The sequence below is a fragment of the Bos indicus x Bos taurus genome, chromosome 6, assembly GCF_003369695.1.
Source record: "Bos indicus x Bos taurus breed Angus x Brahman F1 hybrid chromosome 6, Bos_hybrid_MaternalHap_v2.0, whole genome shotgun sequence".
Taxonomy (NCBI): Eukaryota; Metazoa; Chordata; class Mammalia; order Artiodactyla; family Bovidae; genus Bos; species Bos indicus x Bos taurus.
This window is the reverse complement of record NC_040081.1, coordinates 46303627-46326808: the sequence shown is the minus strand read 5'-3', so window position 1 is coordinate 46326808 and position 23182 is coordinate 46303627. Positions and strand designations below refer to the sequence as shown.

Sequence of the window (23182 nt, the reverse complement as noted above, 5' to 3'; positions counted from 1 at the left end):
TCAGAAAGTCAGATTTTAAAATCAGATGCCAACCTGACAATATGATTCTTTCATCTGTGAACAGGCAGGAGCCAATGATGTATTTTGTACTCTGAGAACTGTTAGAAAATTTAAACTTCCTGACATCATTAACTGTTCTCTAAATTGCTCAAGTACACCTTTTAAAAACTATTTACTTGAAAAATGCTTGCAGTTGGATTATTAAAATAAAAGGATTAAAGGGCTTACATTTTATTATTAAAGGTAAAAATTTATATTCTTAACCTTGCTACGTTTTCTATTTGAAATTCCTCACATATTTATAAAAGAGAAATATGCTGGAACGTCACTATAACAACATGTATTATGTTATGAAATTTTGATGGCTCAAGAGAATAAAGCCAAGCGAAGCATAGTGCAAAATTCCCAGACACTCTGAATCCTCTTCGTTGTATGCTGGTTTTAAAACTTTTATATTATGTCATTCACCATGATGGTATGATGCTGAACACCCGAGGATTTGTTTTTTTTTTTTTTTTTACAAAGAAAAGTGTTAATTTACTGCTGATTCTTTTTACAAAGGTAAACTTTATATTTCTGTTTAGTCTAAAGGTTGGGGAGGAGGAATAGTTGGGACAAGAATCTTCAACAAGTTCATATGTAAAACAGATAAATGAAAAATTAAATGGCATTAAGGGACAGAGCATTCTCCTTCTTGCTTATCTTTGTGACGCTTCCTGCATTCCTCATTCAAAGACCTGTGAGGCAGAAAGGTGCTGGGGCACTCAGACCTGCACACGTGTGTGTCACGTGTGCTTCAGGACGCCCGCACACTTCAGTGTGACTGCTGCTCCGCACACCAGCCAGTCTGAAGAAATCAGGAGCTCACTCGGTGTTGTCCTTCCCTTTGCATGTTTTCTGATCTAGTATTTTTCAAAAAGACTTACGGGAATTAGTTTAGGAATTTCTACAGCTATTAAAACTAAATATCAGTGTGTATTTCTAATTTCTAGTGAATTAGAATATGGTAAACCACAGAACCATTTTCATGGTATGTTTAACTTCACAAGCAATCATCATCTCAGCAAAATTTTACTTGGACATATAAACAAATACCAAACCCAGTGTTTAACAGTTCACAGTAACATTGTTGAATGTGTGGGTGATGCAATATAAAGTGTGAGGTTCATGTTTAAATTTTCTAAAGTGTAATAAAACAGTGAGTATTTTAAAGCCTAACTTACCATACATTGAAAATCCATGAAAAGGGATTACGCCTAAAAAAAAAAAAAAGTATTTCATTTCTATTAGTATACCCACTGAATTATTTTTTAGGTAAACTTTAGGGGATTAAAACCAAAAATAGAGAGCTTTGCTATTTTTGCTTCAACTTTGTTCATGAATGTCAGAAAGACTTAGTGATGGTAACCAACGAAATGATGTGCTTTTTAATAGCTTTAGAGAAGCAATCAAGAGGTTTTCAATACATATCCGGTTAACTTTCTACTGATAAAGCTGAAAATTAAGACTATGAATATATGTGTTACAAAAACAGAACAAGGCAGATCACAGAACCAAGTTTAAGAACTAATGGTCTCAGAAAGTCAATAGATTAAGTCCTTCTTAAAACAACTTCAACCTATATATTAAATTTGTTAAAAGATAAGTGAGCATTTCAAGGTGCCTCTTGTATAGATATATTCCCTTTAAACTTAACAAAAGTTACATCATAGGATGTGATTTGGAAAAAACATTGGTAGGAATATGGTATAAATTCAGTGTAATCTTTGGCAAGAATTATACAAAAGAACACATCCATTTAAAAGAAATACTTGAAGCCTGACTTGGTGTGCTAAACATCTTGTCACATTCTAAGTGAAAAATTAGAACTTGGACAGCTTAAGTTCAAAACAGAAGTTCTGTAATATATACACCATATCTCTAACACAGTACTAGATCAGGCTGCAAACACAGAAGAAAAATGAGTTTAAAATTTTGAAAAATAGTACAGGAATGCTTTATTCATCTGACATTTTCAGAGGCAAAACCATGGTGTCGGCAGAGACTTTAGAGGTCATCTAGAGTAAGTCCTAACAAATGATTGTTCAGTCTCAGTCTAAAACACATTCAGCAATAGGGGACACATTAATTCCCATTGAAACCAGTTAAAATTTTGAACAGGTTTAATTTAGGGGGAGTTATTTCTCATACAGAGTCAAACTCTGGCTCCTAGTAATCCCCACTTACTACTCCTAGTTCTGACCACAAAGGTCAGAATTAGCCTAACTTATCTTCTATGGAAACTTTCAGAAACATTGGAGGACACGGACTGGTCTTTCCCCCACTCCCAACAGCATCACCACCAAGCTGGGTTTTCTGTGTGTGTGTGTGTGTGTGTGTGTGTGTGTGTGTGTGTGTGTGTGTGTGTGTTTTCTCGTTGTTGTTCTGAAACTTAATGAGTTCCTTTAACAGTTCGCCAGGTGAAGTGGTCCTGAATAGTTTCTCTATTCTATTCTCCTCTGGACAAATTATAGTTCACCACAGTCAAAGTGATGTGACGGAAGCCTTCAAGCATTTTTCTTCCCTACACAGCCTAGAGCTAAAGCAGAGCATACTTGTGCAGTTGTTTCTGACCTAAGTAAAGGGCTATATTCTTATATCTATTACATTTCCTCTTTGGTGAACCATTCCAGTTTGAGACAATCCCAGATCCTCGTCCTGTTATCTAATGTATTCCCTCTTCTTCCTGGGTGTGCATTGCTGGAGAGTTTGATAAATGCACTATCTATGTCCTAATCTAGAGCATCAACAAATGCTGAACGAGATAGAGGACAGGACTTGTCACTAGAGACCTCCTTCCACACTGACAGTAATCCATTGATCAACACCCTACTGAGGTGCACTAAGGGCACAGACCAGGTGTCAAGACAGACTTGGTTGGGTTTATATAGCTCTGTCATTTAAGAACATTGCGTGCCTTGTTTCTTAACTCCCCTAATTCTCCATTTCCTCATCTTGTATATCAGAGATAATACTAGAACTATATAAATGACTAAATGAGAGATAATGACTACAGTTTGGGCTGCCCAGGTGGCTCAGTGGGTAAAGAATCCACCTGCAATGCAGGAGATACAGGAGATGAGGTTTCGATTCCCAGGTCGGAAAGATCCCCTGGCGAAGCGCATGGCAACCCACTCCAGTATTTTTGTCTGGAGAATTCCCATGGACAGAGGAGCCTGGTGGGCTACAGTCCATGGGGTCGCAAAGTGTCGGACATGACTGAAGCGATTGACTACATGTGCATATACAACTATAGATTAGCCATTCATAAATAAAGGCAATTATTGATATTATTATTCACAAATTAACTCATATTTCTATGATGATTCTAGAAGTAATTTTATCAAAAGAGAGTATGAGGAAGACAAAATATTATTCTGAACTAGTATGCCAGGCCAACCACCTTTAAAATTTTGTGCAGCATCACTCAAACTTCATAAGATATAATTATCAGGATCTACCTTTTCCCATTTTCCCCTTGTCTTCCAGAACACAACACAGATTCATGTTGTTCAACTCTGTCTGAATCCCACCATGTTTATCATTTTCCTTATTGATCTCGATGTAATTAGCTTCCCTGTTCTCTCAGAACTGTCCTACTCTTCAAGCGCTTCACACCCAACTGCAGAATTCATTCCCCCCCACGCTGAGACTGATGCCACTGAAATAAATTCTCTTGCTTGTCTGTTCTTTACTTCAAAGGTTTTGCACACCTTTCATCTTTTTTCTCATTTCCCTTTAGGGAGGTCTTTAGAGGGAGACATCTCCTTTCCCTTTTTCAGAGCTACCATCTTCACCTTTGTTCTTAATCCTGTTTCCTTCACTTTTTCTCACAGAAGTTAAGGTCAGATCTGTGGCTTGTCTATGTGTGGTCTCTGGGCTAAGAATGGATTTTACATTTTTGAAAGATTATTTTAGAAAACAATAAAGAGTATTAAGAAGTAGAGACTGTTTGTGGCCAACAAAATTTTAAATATTTACTAATTGGCCTTTTACAGGAAAAGTTTGCCAACCTCTGCTTTGGAATCCTGTCCCACCGATTTTCCTCCCCCCTCTTTTATGTTCATCATTTAATAAACACGTACTGAGTTTCTACTATGTGCCTGACACTGCTCTGAGATCTGGGGCTTACTTTTTATCAAGGACAGGGAAGTCATGATGAAATAAGAGCACGTATGTCAGACAGTGACAAAGCCGTGAAGAGGAATAATGGAGGCAAGGGCGGGGGGTGGAGAAGACAAGGCCGGGGGCGGGAGGCGGTTTTGAGAGGTACTGAAGCTCTGGAGGTGAGAGTCACCTGGGAAGGGGTGACCTGGAGGCCCTGGGCTTCACGTGGTAACTGCCATGAACCGGGATGTTTCCTGAGATGGACGGCCCAAAGGCAGAGAGTGGTGGCATCGGCTCTCACTCCTACTAGTGGGAGAGCAGAGGAAAGGGGCGGCTAGGTCTTATGGAAGTACTCCTCTCTCCAGTCTCTATTTTCACTGCAACCTTTCAGCCAAAGACATTATAAATACCTTCACTAATAACAAGAGGAGGAGAAAGAGGACTTGTCCATTTTTTTCCTGGACCTTACATTCCTGTCAAACAAATGTTTAATTTCTCTCCTCTTGAAGTCAAGCTTAATTCTAAAAACATGATCTGAATTAACTTCACTTCCTCATTATGTATCCCCAATTCCTTATAATCTGGTTTCCACTCTTCTCACCCCAACTCCTGATTGCTAACGTCTCCTCTGTTTGTGTGTCCTGCCCCGCAGCAATTCAAAGTCCCTTCTCTAGATTGAGCCCACCAGACCCCGTGCAGATCAGGCTCCTTGTCTCAGAAGCTTCTGCTGCTCAGTTTTTGGTTTTGTTTTGTTGTCTTTTGGGCTAGCTCTCCCTTCTACGCACTTCTTAAATATGGCTACTTTAAGACTCTCTCATACTTGTTTTCTCTTTCCTTCCACTAGCATTCTCCTTATTAACCCATAATTCAACAGTAAAAGCCCAGTTTCCTGCGCCTCCTTCTGGCCTGTCTAGTTCTGTAAACAACTCCTTGTCTCCCTAGGCTTTAAGGAAGAAAGCTTTGCTTTCTAGTCCTCCCTCAGCCCTTATACCTAAATGTGACTGTGTTCCTTTCTTGTCCCTTTACGATAAAGAAGGCTTAACTCTTCAGGATTCGGCCACTGTCTAACATAGCTTCATTTTTCTTCCCTACGAGCACAATTCTAATCCTGCCAAACTGACTACCACCCTTTCAGCTTCTGGACCTTAGGAAAAGGGCTGTAAATACTCCTCTACACTTGCAGCCACGTCCCAGCCCAACACCTTAGAGATTTTAAACAATACTCCTTCTAGAAAGATCCCCCTGACAGACTCCTACTTTCCATCCCCTATCACTCATTAGTCAGAACTCTTGTGTCAGCTGATTTCCCTGACTGATTGAGGTGCCCCTTCTCCTCTGTGCGCCTAGATAACCCTGCACAATTCTGGCTTCACTTCCTACCTGTGTATACTTAGGTTGCTTATTTCTCCTTTTTCCTTATCCAGTACTGTTCTTAGACCAAGGCAGGGGGACTTGGGAATAAGAGGCCTGTTATAGCCCTTCTCTGACTATACCCCTCACCCAGAATCCATGTCCCTCCTTTAGGACCACAACTCCAAGACTGATATCCCTAACCCAAAGGCCCTTAGCCAGAGTCCAGGGTCTGCACAGCCTCTTCAGTGGAGCCACTCTTCCAATGGATGCTGTCCTCAGGATGGAGAGGTGGTCATTTGTGGAGTATGTGAACAGAGCTTGGACCTGTCTGTCCAGGTACGGGGTAGAGCCATGGTAAGAAGTGGGTGAGAGATACCACAAGTTAGGAACTTCTGAGGAGTCTTAAGCATTCTGAATTTGAAACTCGCCTCCCAAATTGTTATAAAGGTATATTTTTCAAGACAAGAAAACCAAGTAGAATTTACTTAGCAGTTTATTAGCTTGACTTATATAGACTTAGAGTAGGTTGGCTTCCAATTGTACTGGGCTTCCCTGTTAGCTCAGTTGGTAAAGAATCCACCTGCAATGCAGGAGACCCTGGTTCAGTTCTTGGGTTGGGAAGATCTGCTGGAGAAGGGATAGGCTACCCACTCCAGTATTCTTGGGCTTCCCTGTGGCTCAGCTGGTAAAGAATCTGCCTGCAATGCAGGAGACCTGGGTTCCATCCCTGGGTTGGGAAGATCCCCTGGAGAAGGGAAAGGCTACCCATTCCACTATTCTTGCCTGCAGAACTCCATGGACTGTACAGCCCATGGGTCGCCGAGTCAGACACAACTGAGTGACTTTCACTTTCACTTTTCAATTGTACACATGGCCTGAACCCTCCAAGTTAGGAACAGACTTTCCTTTATCTGCAAAATGAGGACAATACCAGTGAAGCTGTAAAGATTAAATAAGAGGATGTATGTTACATGCCTAGCACAACACTTGATGCAAAGTCAGAACTTAACGAATGATGTTTTTGTTCTCTTATACTATATTATAATTACTTCTGTTTTTCTCTTCCAATGTAATAAATCACTTGAGTACAAAAACTATTCCTTATTTATCTCTATCCCCAGAGGCAAGCTTAATGCCCAAAATATAAAAGGTATTCATTCAGTGTTTGTGGAATGAATATATGAAGTCCTAGAGAATCTACCTCTACCGTTTTTCAACTGTTCACTTCCTTCCGACTGCCAGGACTGAGTTCAGGCTCTGATGAACTCTTACCTATAGTCTGTAAGAGCCTCCAAAGTGGTAACCCTTCCCCAAAACTCTCTGCCTTCCAACGAACTATTGTAATGGTTCAGGTTATCTTCTAAAATGTTGATGAGACCATGAAAAAGACCTCTATATCCATCGAGGATTTTCCCCTGACCATTCATCCACACACCAACTATTTGCTGAGTTTCTACTTACCCAATTAACCAATGTTTAAAAACCTACTCCGTAGCCTCTGGAGAAATTAAATTGAATATAACATTTTTTCTATTTATGGAATTCACATTCTAGCTTTATAATATAGGCTAAGTGTCTACAGAGTGAAATTCAAAAACTTTGATCTGGTCTTAACCATTCATGATGGCAATCTGAGATATATCTGCCTCTCCTTTGTCATCTTGATTCTGTACGTGCTGTGGTACAGCCATGCTAGATTACTCATCATCAGAACACATCATGCATTTTCATACTTTGATAGCTTTGAACTTTGTAATTCTGTACAATGAATTGCTTTAATGTCTATCAAAACCTTGCTAAGGATAAGTATAATCTCAGAAAAACATACCACAATCTCTTAATCCTAATTAAATGCTGATTCTTCTGCAAAAATTCTTATGGCACTTTGTTCATATTTCCATCACTATAATTTCACTGTATTTTGTGTTATAATTAACTGTTAATAGATTGTTGCAGAGGGCAGTAAATATGTTTTATTCACCTTTTATGCATTTTATGGTGCCACAAACATGGTTAATAATGAATATACTTTTGCTGAATGTTGCTGCTGCTGCTAAGTCACTCAGTCGTGTCCGACTCTGTGCGACCCCATAGATGGCAGCCCACCAGGCTCCTCTGTCCGTGGGATTCTCCAGGCAAGAACACTGGAGTGGGCTGCCATTTCCTTCTCCAATGCATGCCTGCATGCTAAGTCGCTTCAGTCGTGTCTGACTATGCAACCCCATGGACAGCAGCCCACCAGGCTCCTCTGTGCATGGGATTCTCCAGGCAAGAATACTGGAGTGGGTTGCCTTTTCCTTCTCTCTTGCTGAATGAGTGAAGGGTAGATGAATAAGTAAATGATGAATAGAGAAGGGGCAGGAAATTTATTGGTCTCTAGTTGGGAGGTGAGGATTTTATTGTGGGCTTATCAAACTAGCTGGATAACTTTAGGAAAGTCATCAAATCTCATGAGCTTCACTAATTGGTTGTCATTAAAAGGGACTAATTGGAAGGCCTGATGTCATTGAAAGGACTGATGCTGAAGCTGAAGCTCCAATACTTAGGCCACCTGATGCAAAGAGCCACCTCATTGGAAAAGACCCTGATGCTGGGAAAGACTGAGGGCAGGAGGAGAAGGGACGACAGAAGATGAGATGGTTGGATGGCATCACCAACTCCATGGACATGAGTTTGAGCAAGTTTTGGGAGATAGTAGAAGGACAGGGAAGCCTGCTGTGCTGCAGTCCACAGAGTCACAAAGAGTCAAACCAGACTTAGTGACTGAACAACAAAAAAAGGGACTAAGACGGTCTCCAAAATATCATCAAACTCTAGAATTAACAATTATGTCTAGGGCAAATATAGAAAAATTTGTGAGATCTAAGGAAAACTGAATATATGAGGATTGTATTATGAGAATGGTAACATTCTTTACCAACTTAAAGGTCTTTTAAGGACTTCCCTATAGCTCAGATGGTAAAAAAATCTGCCTGCAATACAGAAGACCCAGATTCAATCCCTGGGTCAGGAAGATCCTCTGGAGAAGGGAATGGCAATCCATTCCAGTATTCCTGCCTGGAGAATCCCACGGACAGAGGAGACTGGTGGGCTATAATCTGTGGGGTCGAAAAGAGTCGGATACAACTAAGCAAGTAACACTACTACTATTACTACTACTAGTCTTTTGCTTTCTAAAAACAAAAAATTGAAAACCAGATTAGATACACGCTGAAGGTCAATATTCTTAATGACACTATAGCCACCAGCTTTAGTTCAAGGGAACACTTGCTGCTGCTGCTGCTGCTAAGTCTCTTCAGTCGTGTCCGACTCTGTGCGACCCCATAGACCGCAGCCCACCAGGCTCCCCCGTCCCTGGGATTCTCCAGGCAAGAACACTGGAGTGGGTTGCCATTTACTTCTCCAATTCATGAAAGTGAAAAGTGAACGTGAAGTTGCTCAGTCGTGTCCAACTCTTAGCGATCCCATGGACTGCAGCCTACCAGGCTCCTCCATCCATGGGAACACTGAGGAGGGCCCAAAGATGAGTTTTCTTCTTTAATCTCTCCCTCTGTTTATATCTTTGGTTAAGTCTCTTTTTTCTCTTGTGAACACCCATCTTTTTCTATCTTGCCTAAATACAGCTTTGTTTTCTTTTCTTTTCTTTTTTTTTTTCATATTGACACACTACTTTTATTGTCTCTAAATATAATTATGAGGGTGATTTCCAAGCATTTGGTATCAGTCTCAGCTCTGCAATTCCCATTTTCTTTTCTTTTTTTTTTAGATTTTTTTAAACTTTACAATATTGTATTAGTTTTGCCAAATATCGAAATGAATCCACCACAGGTATACCTGTGTTCCCCATCCTGAACCCTCCTCCCTCCTCCCTCTCCATACCATCCCTCTGGGTCATCCCAGTGCACCAGCCCCAAGCATCCAGTATTGTGCATCGAACCTGGACTGGCGACTCGTTTCATACATGATATTGTACATGTTTCAATGCCATTCTCCCAAATCTCCCCACCCTCTCCCTCTCCCACAGAGTCCATAAGACTGATCTATACATCAGTGTCTCTTTTGCTGTCTCGTACACAGGGTTATTGTTACCATCTTTCTAAATTCCATATATATGCGTTAGTATACTGTATTAGTGTTTTTCTTTCTGGCTTACTTCACTCTGTATAATAGGTTCCAGTTTCATCCATCTCATTAGAACTGATTCAAATGTATTCTTTTTAATGGCTGAGTAATACTCCATTGTGTATATGTACCACAGCTTTCTTATCCATTCATCTGCTGATGGGCATCTAGGTTGCTTCCATGTCCTGGCTATTATAAACAGTGCTGCGATGAACATTGGGGTACACGGAAATAATTTTAAAAGTTCATCTGCGTCTAATCATGTTAACATGTGAAAGAAAAACTAAGCAAGAAAAATAAGTTCATCAATAGAGCCATATCTTGATACCTTACAGAAATAGAAATATGTATTATATCCTTCTAAAAACTAAATATCATACAGTATATTATAGCATATATGTGGAATTTAGAAAGATGGTAACGATAACCCTGTATGCAAGACAGCAAAAGAGACACAGATGTATAGAACAGTCTTTTGGACTCTGTGGGAGAAGACAAGGGTGGGATGATTTGAGAGAATAGCATTGAAACAGGTATATTATCATATGTGAAACAGATCGCCAGTCCAGGTTCGATGCATGAGACAGGTGCTCACTGGTGGGGAGCACCAGGTTGGTGCACTGGGATAACCCAGAGGGATTGGATAGGGAGGGAGGTGGGAGGGGGGCTAAGGATGGGGACCACATGTACACCCATGGCTGATTCATGTCAATGTATGGCAAAAACCACCACAATATTGTAAAGTAATTAGCCTCCAATTAAAATAAATATAAAAAAATAAAAACAAAAACTAAATATCAAAGCCAGGTGCTATTATACAAAACCCCTATATTCTCATTAAAAAACACTTTTTACTTTCTTTGTTCAGTACTGCAGAAACATTTGAGCAGGCAAATTAAGGTAGAAAACAATGAAGATGTTACTATCATTATCTTTGTCTGCTACAGATAATAATTACAGATGTCCTAAGTGTAGGAACACCTTAATCAAGACAGAGCACTTTTCATTATGAAGCATAGAGTGAATAAATTAGTCAACTGCCAAACAGCAAAAAGGAATGCTGTTTAAGATGACTCATGATTAATCACACTTTTACCACATTTCCCCCAAGTTCTGAAATCTATAGTTGGTGTATAAACAGCTAGGTTATAAGATATTTGAGGCAAGGGCCACAATTCATACTGAGTATTATCTTCAGCATCCAGCATACAGTGTTCTACAAGTGAGATGCTCAATATATGCTGTTAATGATGGGAATTTAAGCAATTATAATCATATACTTATATATGATATAAGATATATATATTATATATGATATTAAATATATATCACATACATATGAATACATATGTATACATATATACATATCATACATGTGTACATATAAATATATATCATATACATATGATATTAAATTATATCATATGATATATTATATATGATATAGCTTATATATGATATTAACGTATAAGATTCATTTATCAGATCAGATCAGTCGCTCAGTTGTGTCCGACTCTTTGCGACCCCATGAATCGTAGCATGCCAGGCCTCCCTGTCCATCACCAACTCCCGGAGTTCACTGAGACTCATGTCCATCGAGTCAGTGATGCCATCCAGCCATCTCATCTTCTGTCGTCCCCTTCTCCTCTTGCCCCCAATCCCTCCCAGCATCAGAGTCTTTTCCACTGAGTCAACTCTTCGCATGAGGTAGCCAAAGTACTGGAGTTTCAGCTTTAGCATCATTCCTTCCAAAGAAATCCCAGGGCTGATCTCCTTCAGAATGGACTGGTTGGATCTCCTTGCAGTCCAAGGGACTCTCAAGAGTCTCCTCCAACACCACAGTTCAAAAGCATCAATTCTTCGTCTCTCAGCTTTCTTCACAGTCCAACTCTCACATCCATACATGACCACAGGAAAAACCATAGCCTTGACTAGACGAACCCTTGTTGGCAAAGTAATGTCTCTGCTTTTGAATATGCTATCTAGGTTGGTCTAACTTTCCTTCCAAGGAGTGTCTTTTAATTTCATGGCTGCAATCACCATCTGCAGTGATTTTGGAGCCCCCAAAAATAAAGTCAGTCACTGTTTCCACCGTTTCCCCATCTATTTGCCATGAAGTGATGGGACCAGATGCCATGATCTTCGTTTTCTGAATGTTGAGCTTTAAGCCAACTTTTTCACTCTCCACTTTCACTTTCATCAAGAGGCTTTTTAGTTCCTCTTCACTTTCTGCCATAAGGGACATGGACATCACCAGATGGTCAACACCGAAATCAGATTGATTATATTCTTTGCAGCCAAAGATGGAGAAGCTCCATACAGTCAGCAAAAAGAAGACCAGGAGCTGACTGTGGTTCAGACCATGAACTCCTTATTGCCAAATTCAGACTTAAATTGAAGAAAGTAGGGAAAACCACTAGACCATTCAGGTATGACCTAAATCAAATCCCTTATGATTATACAGTGGAAGTGAGAAATAGATTTAAGGGCCTAGATCTGATAGATAGAGTGCCTGATGAGCTATGGAATGTGGTTCGTGACATTGTACAGGAGACAGGGATCAAGACCATCCCCATGGAAAAGAAATGCAAAAAAGCAAAATGGCTGTCTGGGGAGGCCTTACAAATAGCTGTGAAAAGAAGAGAAGTGAAAAGCAAAGGAGAAAAGGAAAGATACAAACATCTGAATGCAGAGTTCCAAAGAATAGCAAGAAGAGATAAGAAAGCCTTCTTCAGCGATCAATGAAAAGAAATAGAGGAAAACAACAGAATGGGAAAGACTAGGGATCTCTTCAAGAAAATCAGAGATACCAAAGGAACATTTCATGCAAAGATGGGCTCGATAAAGGACAGAAATGGTATGGACCTAACAGAAGCAGAAGATATTAAGAAGAGATGGCAAGAATACACAGAAGAACTGTACAAAAAAGAGCTTTACGACCCAGATAATCACGATGGTGTGATCACTGACCTAGAGCCAGACATCCTGGCATGTGAAGTCAAGTGGGCCTTAGAAAGCATCACTACAAACAAAGCTAATGGAGGTGATGGAATTCCAGTTGAGCTATTCCAAATCCTGAAAGATGATGCTGTGAAAGTGCTGCACTCAATATGCCAGCAAATTTGGAAAACTCAGCAGTGGCCACAGGACTGGAAAAGGTCAGTTTTCATTCCAATCCCAAAGAAAGGCAATACAAAGAATGCTCAAACTACTGCACCATTGCACTCATCTCACATGCTGTAAAGTAATACTCAAAATTCTCCAAGCCAGGCTTCAGCAATATGTGAACCGTGAACTTCCTGATGTTCAAGCTGGTTTTAAAAAAGGCAGAGGAACCAGAGATCAAATTGCCAACATCTGCTGGATCATGGAAAAAGCAAGAGAGTTCCAGAAAAACATCTATTTCTGCTTTATTGACTATGCCAAAGCCTTTGACTGTGTGGATGACAATAAACTGTGGAAAATTCTGAAAGAGATGGGAATACCAGACCATCTGATCTGCCTCTTGAGAAATCTGTATGCAGGTCAGGAAGCAACAGTTAGAACTGGACATAGAACAACAGACTGGTTCCAAATAGGAAAAGGAGTTCGTCAAGGCTGTATATTGTCACCCTGTTTATTTAACTTATATGCAGAGTACATCACGAGAAACGCTGGACTAGAAGAAACACAAGCTGGAATCAAGATTGCCGGGAGAAATAATAACAACCTCAGATTCATTTATGAATAAGCAATTAATATATAATTATAAGAGGCTCTCAATAACTCCATGTTGAAATTACAAATGGCCCACAAAGTCATACAGACATGAATTTGGGTCTTGTGTATCTCCAGGAAAGTTACTAACACTCTGAGTCTCTATTTTCATTTTTAGAAGTGAGGTTAAATAATACTACCTTCACTGGGCTGTATAGTACTAAAGCACCAGTGAGTTAATGTATTCAAAGCGCATCACAGTATAGTATATAGTACACAGCCAGTGCTCACTAATTATAGTATATTTTGTACTATAAAGGGAGAGTACCACACTTGCGCATCAGCTTAAACCTAAGAAAATCTTTCTTTCATCAGTATTAAATAGAGGTTCACTTCTGCTTAATCAAGATTAACCTGGGCTTAAGATTCCAGAAAAGTGTACATAGACTGCTCTGTTGACAAAGGATCAAGTCAGATTCTGACACACAAAAGTAGGAGGCCTAAGAAGCAATGAATTCATTAACACTCTAGGGCACATACCACCTAAAACATTTCTTTGATCTCAAAGCCTGTCATGTTCTTGGCCAGTTTTTCAAAATCCTTTCCTTTGCCTCTCACCACTTCAGTGTTTCAACGGTCAAGTTTCATCCACCTGGCCTTCATCCAAGAGTGTACTTCAAACGGGCATCGGGATGCTTGGGACACCATCTCTAATCTGGCCTCAGAGTTCTGCGAGTCTGCTATGAATGGTTATTTTAAGATCCTAGCCTACCTTTGGAGAAGGCAATGGCACCCCACTCCAGTACTCTTGCCTGGAAAATCCCATGGACGGAGGAGCCTGGTAGGCTGCAGTCCATGGGGTCGCTAAGAGTCAGACATAACTGAGCGACTTCACTTTCACTTTTCACTTTCACGCACTGGAGAAGGAAATGGCAACCCACTCCAGTGTTCTTGCCTGGAGAATCCCAGGGACGGGGGAGCCTGGTGGGCTGCCGTCTATGGGGTCGCACAGAGTCGGACACGACTGAAGCGACTTAGCAGCAGCAGCAGCCTACCTTTATCTAACTGAAGAAAGCCTAAATTATTAACTGCCTACTCCATTCAACAGAATTGGCAAAACTAATACAATTTGTAAAGTTTAAAAATAAAATTAAAAAAAAAAAAGAAAAAAAAGGTTTGATAGAATTCTCCTGTGGGGAAAAAAAAAAAGAAATAACTTTATAAAGTAATGATTCAATGGGCCTTTGACATAGCCCAGAGTGGTAAACATCATCAACAAAAATAAATCTTAAACTGGATGAGATATAAATAGTAAATATGACTCAGAAAATACCCCAAATTATTAACATGCTTTGCACTTACTAAGTATTTTCCCTTAATTTTCTCATTGTCTCTATTAATATTTAGCATTTATAGTTGTACCATAATACTAACATCCGATTCACTTTAACACCACTTCAGTTGAAAGCAAATTTTTACTCTCTTTCACTTGGGATTACTCAGTACAGCTTATTTAATTCATTTGCTGAAATAATCATTTCCTTTGTTTATTCTCATCCCACATGTAGCCTACAGGTCAGTAAGTGTAAGCACTAGGACAGTGCTCAAATTGTTTTCTACTATTTCTGCTATCTTTCTGAATTGGAATTTCAGAATATGATTTTGTTACTTTATTTTGGTAGTTAAAAGTTCCCCAAACATCACAGCATAATCATATTTAAATATACCTCTAGAAATCATATTTTAAACAATCAGTTTTTCAGATAATGTCCAAAGTTACACATGAAATTAGATTAAGATGTTTTTAATTTAGATAACAAAGTATATTGTTATTTATCAACCTGACAAGATTTAAACTGATATATTTTTGTTATTTCTTCCAAGAATCTTTCCTGAGAAGGCTCTGAGTTTTTGTTTCTGCCTGACTTCTGGGCTCTATGCAAGCAGGAAGTGAAAGCTAAGGAAGAGCTGTAAATGGCCTAAGCCTTGGCAGACTCTCTCCATGGTTTAATCAGCAAAGACTGGGAAATTTTTTTTTGGTTTGAGAAGGAAATCTCTGTCAAATTTCTAACTGGTCACTAAGCTAACAGAACAGAGACTTCACAGGGCACTCAATACAAAAAAAGATAACCTTTACAAAAGCAGTTCAGAAAAGGCATAAACAACAACAGCCCACAACAGCAGCAAGTTCTGGGAAGGGAGAAAATCTGATTTTCAGAGTTAGCACATTGAGAGTCCCTTGGACTGCAAGGAGATCCAACCAGTCCATTCTGAAGGAGATCAGCCCTGGGATTTCTTTGCAAGGAATGATGCTAAAGCTGAAACTCCAGTACTTTGGCCACCTCATGGGAAGAGTTGACTCATTGGAAAAGACTCTGATGCTGGGAGGGATTGGGGGTGGGAGGAGAAGGGGACGACAGAGGATGAGATGGCTGGATGGCATCACTGACTCGATGGACGTGAGTCTGAGTGAACTCTGGGAGTTGGTGGGGGACAGGGAGGCCTGGCGTGCTGCGATTCATGGGGTCGCAAAGAGTCGGGCATGACTGACTGAACTGAACTGAATAGTCAAGATATCCGGTTATCAACAACAAAAAAATTATTATGCATGCAAATAAATAAGGAAATATAATCCATTCACAGGAAAACAATAAATTAATAGAAACTGCCCCTAAGGAAGCCCAGACATTGGACTTACTAGATAAAACTTTAGAGTGACTGTCTCCCTATCTGACCTGGCCCCTGGCCCCTGGCCCGTTTACCTCTCCTGCCTCATCTTGTGCCAACTTCTGTTTTGCTCACTGTCATCAGTCACAGTGACCATCTATTATTCTTTAGATCATCGAGTATGCTCCTCTCAGGCCTTTAAAAATGCTGTGCGTTCCCCATGGGGTGTGCTCTCCTTCTTTGCGTGGCTCCTCTGCATATTCTGGGCTCTGTTCACATTCTACCTCCCTAGAGGCATTTCTCCTGACGCCCTTCTCTATAACAGCTGTGCCCTCCCCACCTCCCTACCTCCTATCAATTTGTGTTCCCTTTAATTGTTCACGTCATCAGTCTCTGAAATTATTTTCAGTTATTTACGTTAGCTACTTGTTCCCTTATGGCAGAAGGTGAAGAGGAACTAAAGAGCCTCTTGATGAAGGTTAAAGAGGAGAGTGAAAAACCTGGCTTTAAACTCAACATTCAAAAAACTAAGATCACGGCATCTGGTCCCTCACTTCATGGCAAATAGATGGGGTAACAGTGGAAACAGTGACAGACTTTATTTTCTTAGGCCCCAAAATCACTGCAGATGGTGACTGTAGCCATGAAATTAAAAAACACTTACTCCTTGGAAGAAAAGCTATGACCAACCTAGACAGCGTATTAAAAAGCAGAGACATTACTTTGCCAACAAAGGTCCGTCTAGTCAAGGCTATGGTTTTTCCAATAGTGATGTATGGATGTGAGAGTTGGACCATAAAAAGAAGGCTGAACACTGAAGAATTGATGCTTTTGAACTGTGGTGTTGGAGAAGACTCTTGAGAGTCCCTTGGACAGCAAAAAGACCAAACCAGTTAATCCTAAAGGAAATCAACCCTGAGTATTCTTTGGAGGGACTGATACTAAAGCTGAAGCTCCAATACTTTGTCCACCTGATGCAAAGAGCTGACTCACTGGAAAAGATAGAAGACAGGAGGAGAAGGAGATGACAAAGGACAAGATGGTTGGATGGCATCACCAATTCAATGGACATGAGTTTGAGCAAGCTCTGAGAGATGGTGAAGGACAGGGATGCCTGGCGTGCTGCAGTCCATGGGGTCACAAAGAGTCGGACACAACTGAGCGACCAAACAACAGCAGCAGCACCACTTGTGCACTTGTTTATAGGATGTTTATAGGATGTCTCCCTCCCAACGTCAAGGTCCTTGGCAGCAGGTACTTTATCTTTGCCCTTTACTGTGGTTCACCCACCTAGGAGAGGGAGCCAGAACAGGGCCAAATAAGTATTCATTAAATGAATAGGGACAAGTTACACATGTTGAAATAAAAATAAAAACAAGAAAAGCTTAAAAATTTCCCATGATGAGTCTCCTCCAGCTCAGAAATTTTTGCTCACTGGTGGTCTAATGAACCTACTAGAGAAAGTCTTTCCACTGTAATGTCCAGTGCCACAGGGGCCTGTTATTTATTTCCATCCTAGGAAAGGAGACCACAGGAGGGGAAGCAAGTGAGCAAACCTCTGCCCCCTTTTAAGCACCTGCCAGGTCAGGGATGGAGGGTGTGTCTGTGAGCTGCAGGCAAAGCTCTCTGGGTGAGGCCCTGTGACCATGAAGGCCAGGCCACTTTTGATGGTGGTGGTGGCAGAGGTATCCTTGAGAGTTCAAAGTAATCCTGTCTTTGGCAGAGGTTGAAAATAGGGCAGGTAATATAAAAATGTTGCTTAGTATTGCCTTAAGAGTAAACGCACAGAGACTGACTGCTCCCTGTCTCTTTTTATCTGAAATTTCAGACTCAATCCTCAGAGAAGAGTCCTCTCTGATTCTGGTAAGGTTCTAAAACAACCTGAGAAAAGAAGTGATCCTTAAGTATTAAGTTTATCAACAGCTGTGGGTTTACTTCATTAAGCATTAAGCTATTTTTTTTTCCTGGATGAGACTGTTTCTAGGACCTATTACATACACTTACCTTTTCAATCTCAGTTCCCTGGTGGCTCAGACGGTAAAAGAGTCGGCCTGCAATGCAGGAGAGCAGGTTCAATCCCTGATGCTGACCCTGACGCTGGGAAAGAACCTGATCCTGGGAAAGATTGAAGGCAGGAGGAGATGGGGATGACAGAGGATGAGATGGTCAGATGGCATCACTGACTCAATGGGCATAAGTTTGAGCAAGCTCTGGGGGATGGTGAAGGACAGGGAAGCCTGGTGTGCTGCAGGCCATGGGGTCGCAAAGACTCGGACACGACTGAGAGACTGAACAACAACAACCTTTTCAATGGGGCTTCCCTGGTGGCTCAGATGGTGAAGGTAAAGAATCTGCCTACATGCAGAGTCCTGGGTTTGATCTCTGGGTCTCAAAGATCCTCTGGAGAAGGGAATGGCAATCCACTTCAGTATTCTTGCCTAGAGAATTCCATGGACAGAGGAGCCTGACTGGCTACAGACAGTCCTTGGGGTCGCAAAGAGTAGGACACAACTGAGTGACTAATACACACACCTTTTCAATATATAAACCCCTTAATTTTCTAAAAGATAATCAATGAATTCAGTAATGTTTTTCTGAGGTAGTGGGACATGGTGATTAAGAATATTGCTTCTGGCACTTCCCTGGTGGCTCAGTGGAAAAGAATCTGCCTGCCAATGCAGGAGAACAGGGTTCAGTCCCTGGGCTGGGAAGATCCCACATGCTGCAGAGCAACTAAGCCCGTGCGCCAGTTACTGAGCCCAAGTGCTCTAACTGCTGAAGCACCTAGAGTCTGTGCTCTGCAACAAGAGAAGCCACTGCAATGAGAAGCCTACACCCTGCAACTTGAGAGTAGCCCCCACTTGCGGCAACTAGAAAAAAAAAGCCCACACAGCCATGAAGACCCAGCACAGCCAAAAATAAATAAATAAAATTAAAAAAAAGAATATTGCTTATGGACTCTGTGGGAGAGGGAGAGGGTGGGAAGATTTGGGAGAGTGGCATTGAAACATGTAAAATATCATGTAGGAAACGAGTTGCCAGTCCAGGTTCGATGCACGATGCTGGATGCTTGGGGCTGGTGCACTGGGACGGCCCAGAGGGAAGGTATGGGGAGGGAGGAGGGAGGAGGGTTCGGGATGAGGAACACGTGTATACCTGTGGCGGATTCATTTTGATATTTGGCAAAACTAATACAATTATGTAAAGTTTAAAAATAAAATAAAATTAGAAAAAAAAAAAAAAGAATATTGCTTCTGAAGTCAAACAGCTTGCATTCAAAGCCGGGCTTTGCCACTGGGCAAGTTAACACTGTGCCTCAGCTCCTCTATCTGTAAGTAGGGATAATACTAGTAGTAAGTTGGCTGAGAAGGTTCTTGTACGGATTAAATGAATTAAAACATATAATGTATGTAGTGCACTCCCTACTACATAGTTCTGCATGGAAAATGTTAGCTGATACTGATGACTACTATTACTATTGTTGCTATAACAATATTTTTTTCTTGGTGCCTTAAGCTCATTATAAAAGTCTCAAATTAATATATGTGTTACAACCTAATGATACTTTTTTAAAAGGAAGAGGGCTATTGGCTTTTACATAAAATGGTCCCAGACTGATTTGCAGGTGTGCTTTTATATGCTGTTTTATAGCTTTTCTATTTTCCTTTGCGAGGTCTCTGATTTTCACTTCTACTGTTGTTAGTCATTCTCCAATCTATATCAGCTTCTTTTCATTTTTTTTTTTTACAGGGGTATGCTGCTGCTGCTGCCAAGTCGCTTCAGTCGTGTCCGACTCTTTGCGACCCACCAGACAGCAGCCCACCAGGCTCCCCTGTCCCTGGGAATCTCCAGGCAAGAACACTGGAGTGAGTTCAGTTCAGTTCAGTTCAGTCGCTCAGTCGTGCCCGACTCTTTGTGACCCCATGAATTGCAGCACGCCAGGCCTCCCTGTCCATCACCAACTCCCGGAGTTCACTCAGACTCATGTCCATCGAGTCAGTGATGATATCCAGCCATCTCATCCTCTGTTGTCCCCTTCTCTTCCTGCCCCCAATCCTTCCCAGCATCAGAGTCTTTTCCAATGAGTCAACTCTTCCCATGAGGTGGCCAAAGTACTGGAGTTTCAGCTTTAGCATCATTCCTTGCAAAGAAATCCCAGGGCTGATCTCCTTCAGAATGGACTGGTTGGATCTCCTTGCAGTAAGGGACTCTCAAGAGTCTTCTCCAACACCACAGTTCAGAAGCATCAATTCTTTGGTTCTCAGCCTTCTTCACAGTCCAACTCTCACATCCATACATGACCACAGGAAAAACCATAGCCTTGACTAGACAGACCTTTGTTGGCAAAGTAATGTCTCTGCTTTTGAATATGCTATCTAGGTTGGTCATAACTTTCCTTCCAAGGAGTAAGCGTCTTTTAATTTCATGGCTGCAGTCACCATCTCCAGTGATTTGGGAGCCCAAAAAATAAAGTCAGCCACTGTTTCCAATGTTTCCCCATCTATTTCCCATGAAGTGATGGGACTGGATGCCATGATCTTCGTTTTCTGAATGTTGAGCTTTAAGCCAACTTTTTCACTCTCCACTTTCACTTTCATCAAGAGGCTTTTGAGTTCCTCTTCACTTTCTGCCATAAGGGTGGTGTCATCTGCATATTTGAGGTTATTGATATTTTTTCTGGCAATCTTGATTCCAGCTTGTGTTTCTTCCAGTCCAGCGTTTCTCATGATGTACTCTGCATAGAAGTTAAATAAGCAGGGTGACAATATACAGCCTTGATGAACTCCTTTTCCTATTTGGAACCAGTCTGTTGTTCCATGTCCAGTTCTAACTGTTGCTTCCTGACTTGCATACAGATTTCTCAAGAGGCAGGTCAGGTGGTCTGGTATTCCCATCTCTTTCAGAATTTTCCACAGTTTATTGTCATCCACACAGTCAAAGGCTTTGGCATAGTCAATAAAGCAGAAATAGATGTTTTTCTGGAACTCTCTTGCTTTTTCCATGATCCAGCAGATGTTGGCAATTTGATCTCTGGTTCCTCTGCCTTTTCAAAAACCCATAAACCAAGTTTGTTAGGCATGTGTGTCAAATAAAAGCTAATATATGCTAAACTAAGTTGGAAAAGCTCTTCTATGAATAGAGGAAAGGAACTTGATTCCATGGACATCTCATCTGGCCCTTCAGAGATAATTATTTTTTATTTCTCAATCCTTATATAACTATAAAATTAAGTTTCTGGGGAGACAGATGTAACAAAGGTTATACATACATGTTAAAAGTAAAAAGCCTCTAAATTGGCTTTTTAAATACTCATTAAAGTCCCATCACTTCATGGCAAATAGATGGGGAAACAGTGGAAACAGTGTCAGACTTTATTTTTCTGGGCTGCAAAATCACTGCAGATGGTGATTGCAGCCATGAAATTAAAAGATGCTTACTCTTTGGAAGGAAAGTTATGACCAACCTAGATAGCATATTCAAAAGCAGAGACATTACTTTGCCAACAAAGGTCCGTCTAGTCAAGGCTATGGTTTTTCCAGTAGTCATTATGGATGTGAGAGTTGGACTGTGAAGAAGGCTGAGTGCTGAGGAATTGATGCTTTTGAACTGTGGTGTTGGAGAAGGCTCTTTAGAGTCCCTTGGACTGCAAGGAGATCCAACCAGTCCATTCTGAAGGAGATCAGCCCTGGGATTTCTTTGGAAGGAATGATGCTAAAGCTGAAACTCCAGTACTTTGGCCACTTCATGCGAAGAGTTGACTCATTGGAAAAGACTCTGCTGCTGGGAGGGATTGGGGGCAGGAGGAGAAGGCAATGACAGAGGATGAGATGGCTGGATGGCATCACCAACTTGATGGACATGAGTTTAAGTGAACTCCGGGAGTTGGTGATGGACAGGGAGGCCTGGCGTGCTGCAATTCATGGGGTTGCAAAGAGTCGGACACAACTGAGTGACTGAACTGAACTGAAAGTCCTACTATAATGAGATCCTGGAGGAACAAAAATGAATGCTACAGTCCTGAACCTCACAAGGCCTGCAATGTAGAGGGGGTGATAAAGCATATACAATCAATGCCAAGAAAATATAATATGAGATAGCAAAGATTTTCACATTGGGTACTATAAGAGTCTAGAAGAATGGCCCTTAACCTCACCTGGGGATCCAGGGAAAGGTTCCTGAAGAGGATCATGCCTGAGTTGAACCTGGAGGGCAGCCAGGTGAAGAAGGGCTGAGTGGGCTATTGCAATCACAGGACCAGGCGAGGTAACGAGGCAGGAAGCAGCATACTGCTTCTGTGAGAGTATGCTTGTGCAAAGAGTTACTAATTTGATATTTTGTGATTTTTAAAAAAGTAAAATACGAAATTGTGAGAAATGAAGCTAGGAGTTAGACTGAATAGGGGCCAGAGTCAAGAGGGACCTTCTTATGCTTCCTGAGAGGTTTGGGTATTGCTTATAAAGAAATGCAGAGCCATTAAGAAACTTTAGGGAGAAAAATGACAAATTTCAGATTTTCCTTTTAGATATACAACTCAGACAGCACTGTGAAAAACAGAACAAGGCTAGAAAAGCCTAGAGGAAGGGAAATCAGTTAGGTGTCTCAGTTCTGTTCAGTTCAGTCACTCAGTCGTGTCTGACTCTTTGCAACCCCATGAACCGCAGCACACTAGGCCTCCCTGTCCATCACCAATTCATGGAGTCCACCCAAACCCATGTCCATTGAGTCGGTGATGCCATCCAACCATCTCATCCTCTGTCATCCCCTTCTCCTCCTGCCCTCAATCTTTCCCAGCATCAGGGTCTTTTCCAATGACTCAGCTCTTCACATCAGGTGGCCAAAGGATTAGAGTTTCAGCTTCAACATCAGTCCTTCCAATGAATACCCAGGACTGATCTCCTTTAGGATGGACTGGTTGGATCTCCTTGCAGTCCAAGGGACTCTAAAGAGCCTTCTTCAACACCACAGTTCAAAAGCAGCAATTCTTCAGCGCTCAGCTTTCCTTTGTAGTCCAACTCTCAAATCCATACATGACCACTGGAAAAACCATAGCCTTGACTAGACAGACCTTTGTTGATAAAGTAATGTCTCTGCTTTTTAATATGCTGTCTAGGCAAAGAGTCGGACACGACTGAGCAACTGAACTGAACTGAACTTAACTGAGGTTGGTCAGTTACTTACTCCAAGCAGTAAGCGTCTT

The 23182-nt window shown here is 41.2% G+C and overlaps 1 protein-coding gene across 2 annotated transcripts in view; it reads right to left on the bottom strand.

Annotated features, from left to right (window-relative positions):
* Nucleotides 1-23182, bottom strand: part of TBC1D19 (TBC1 domain family member 19) — a 151608-nt gene that overhangs the window by 17713 nt on the left and 110713 nt on the right. For both annotated transcript variants that reach the window (XM_027544218.1, XM_027544217.1), the window contains exon 16: nucleotides 1224-1256. In XM_027544218.1, the coding sequence (XP_027400019.1) occupies nucleotides 1224-1256 (33 nt within the window). The remainder of the gene's footprint in view (nucleotides 1-1223; nucleotides 1257-23182) is intronic.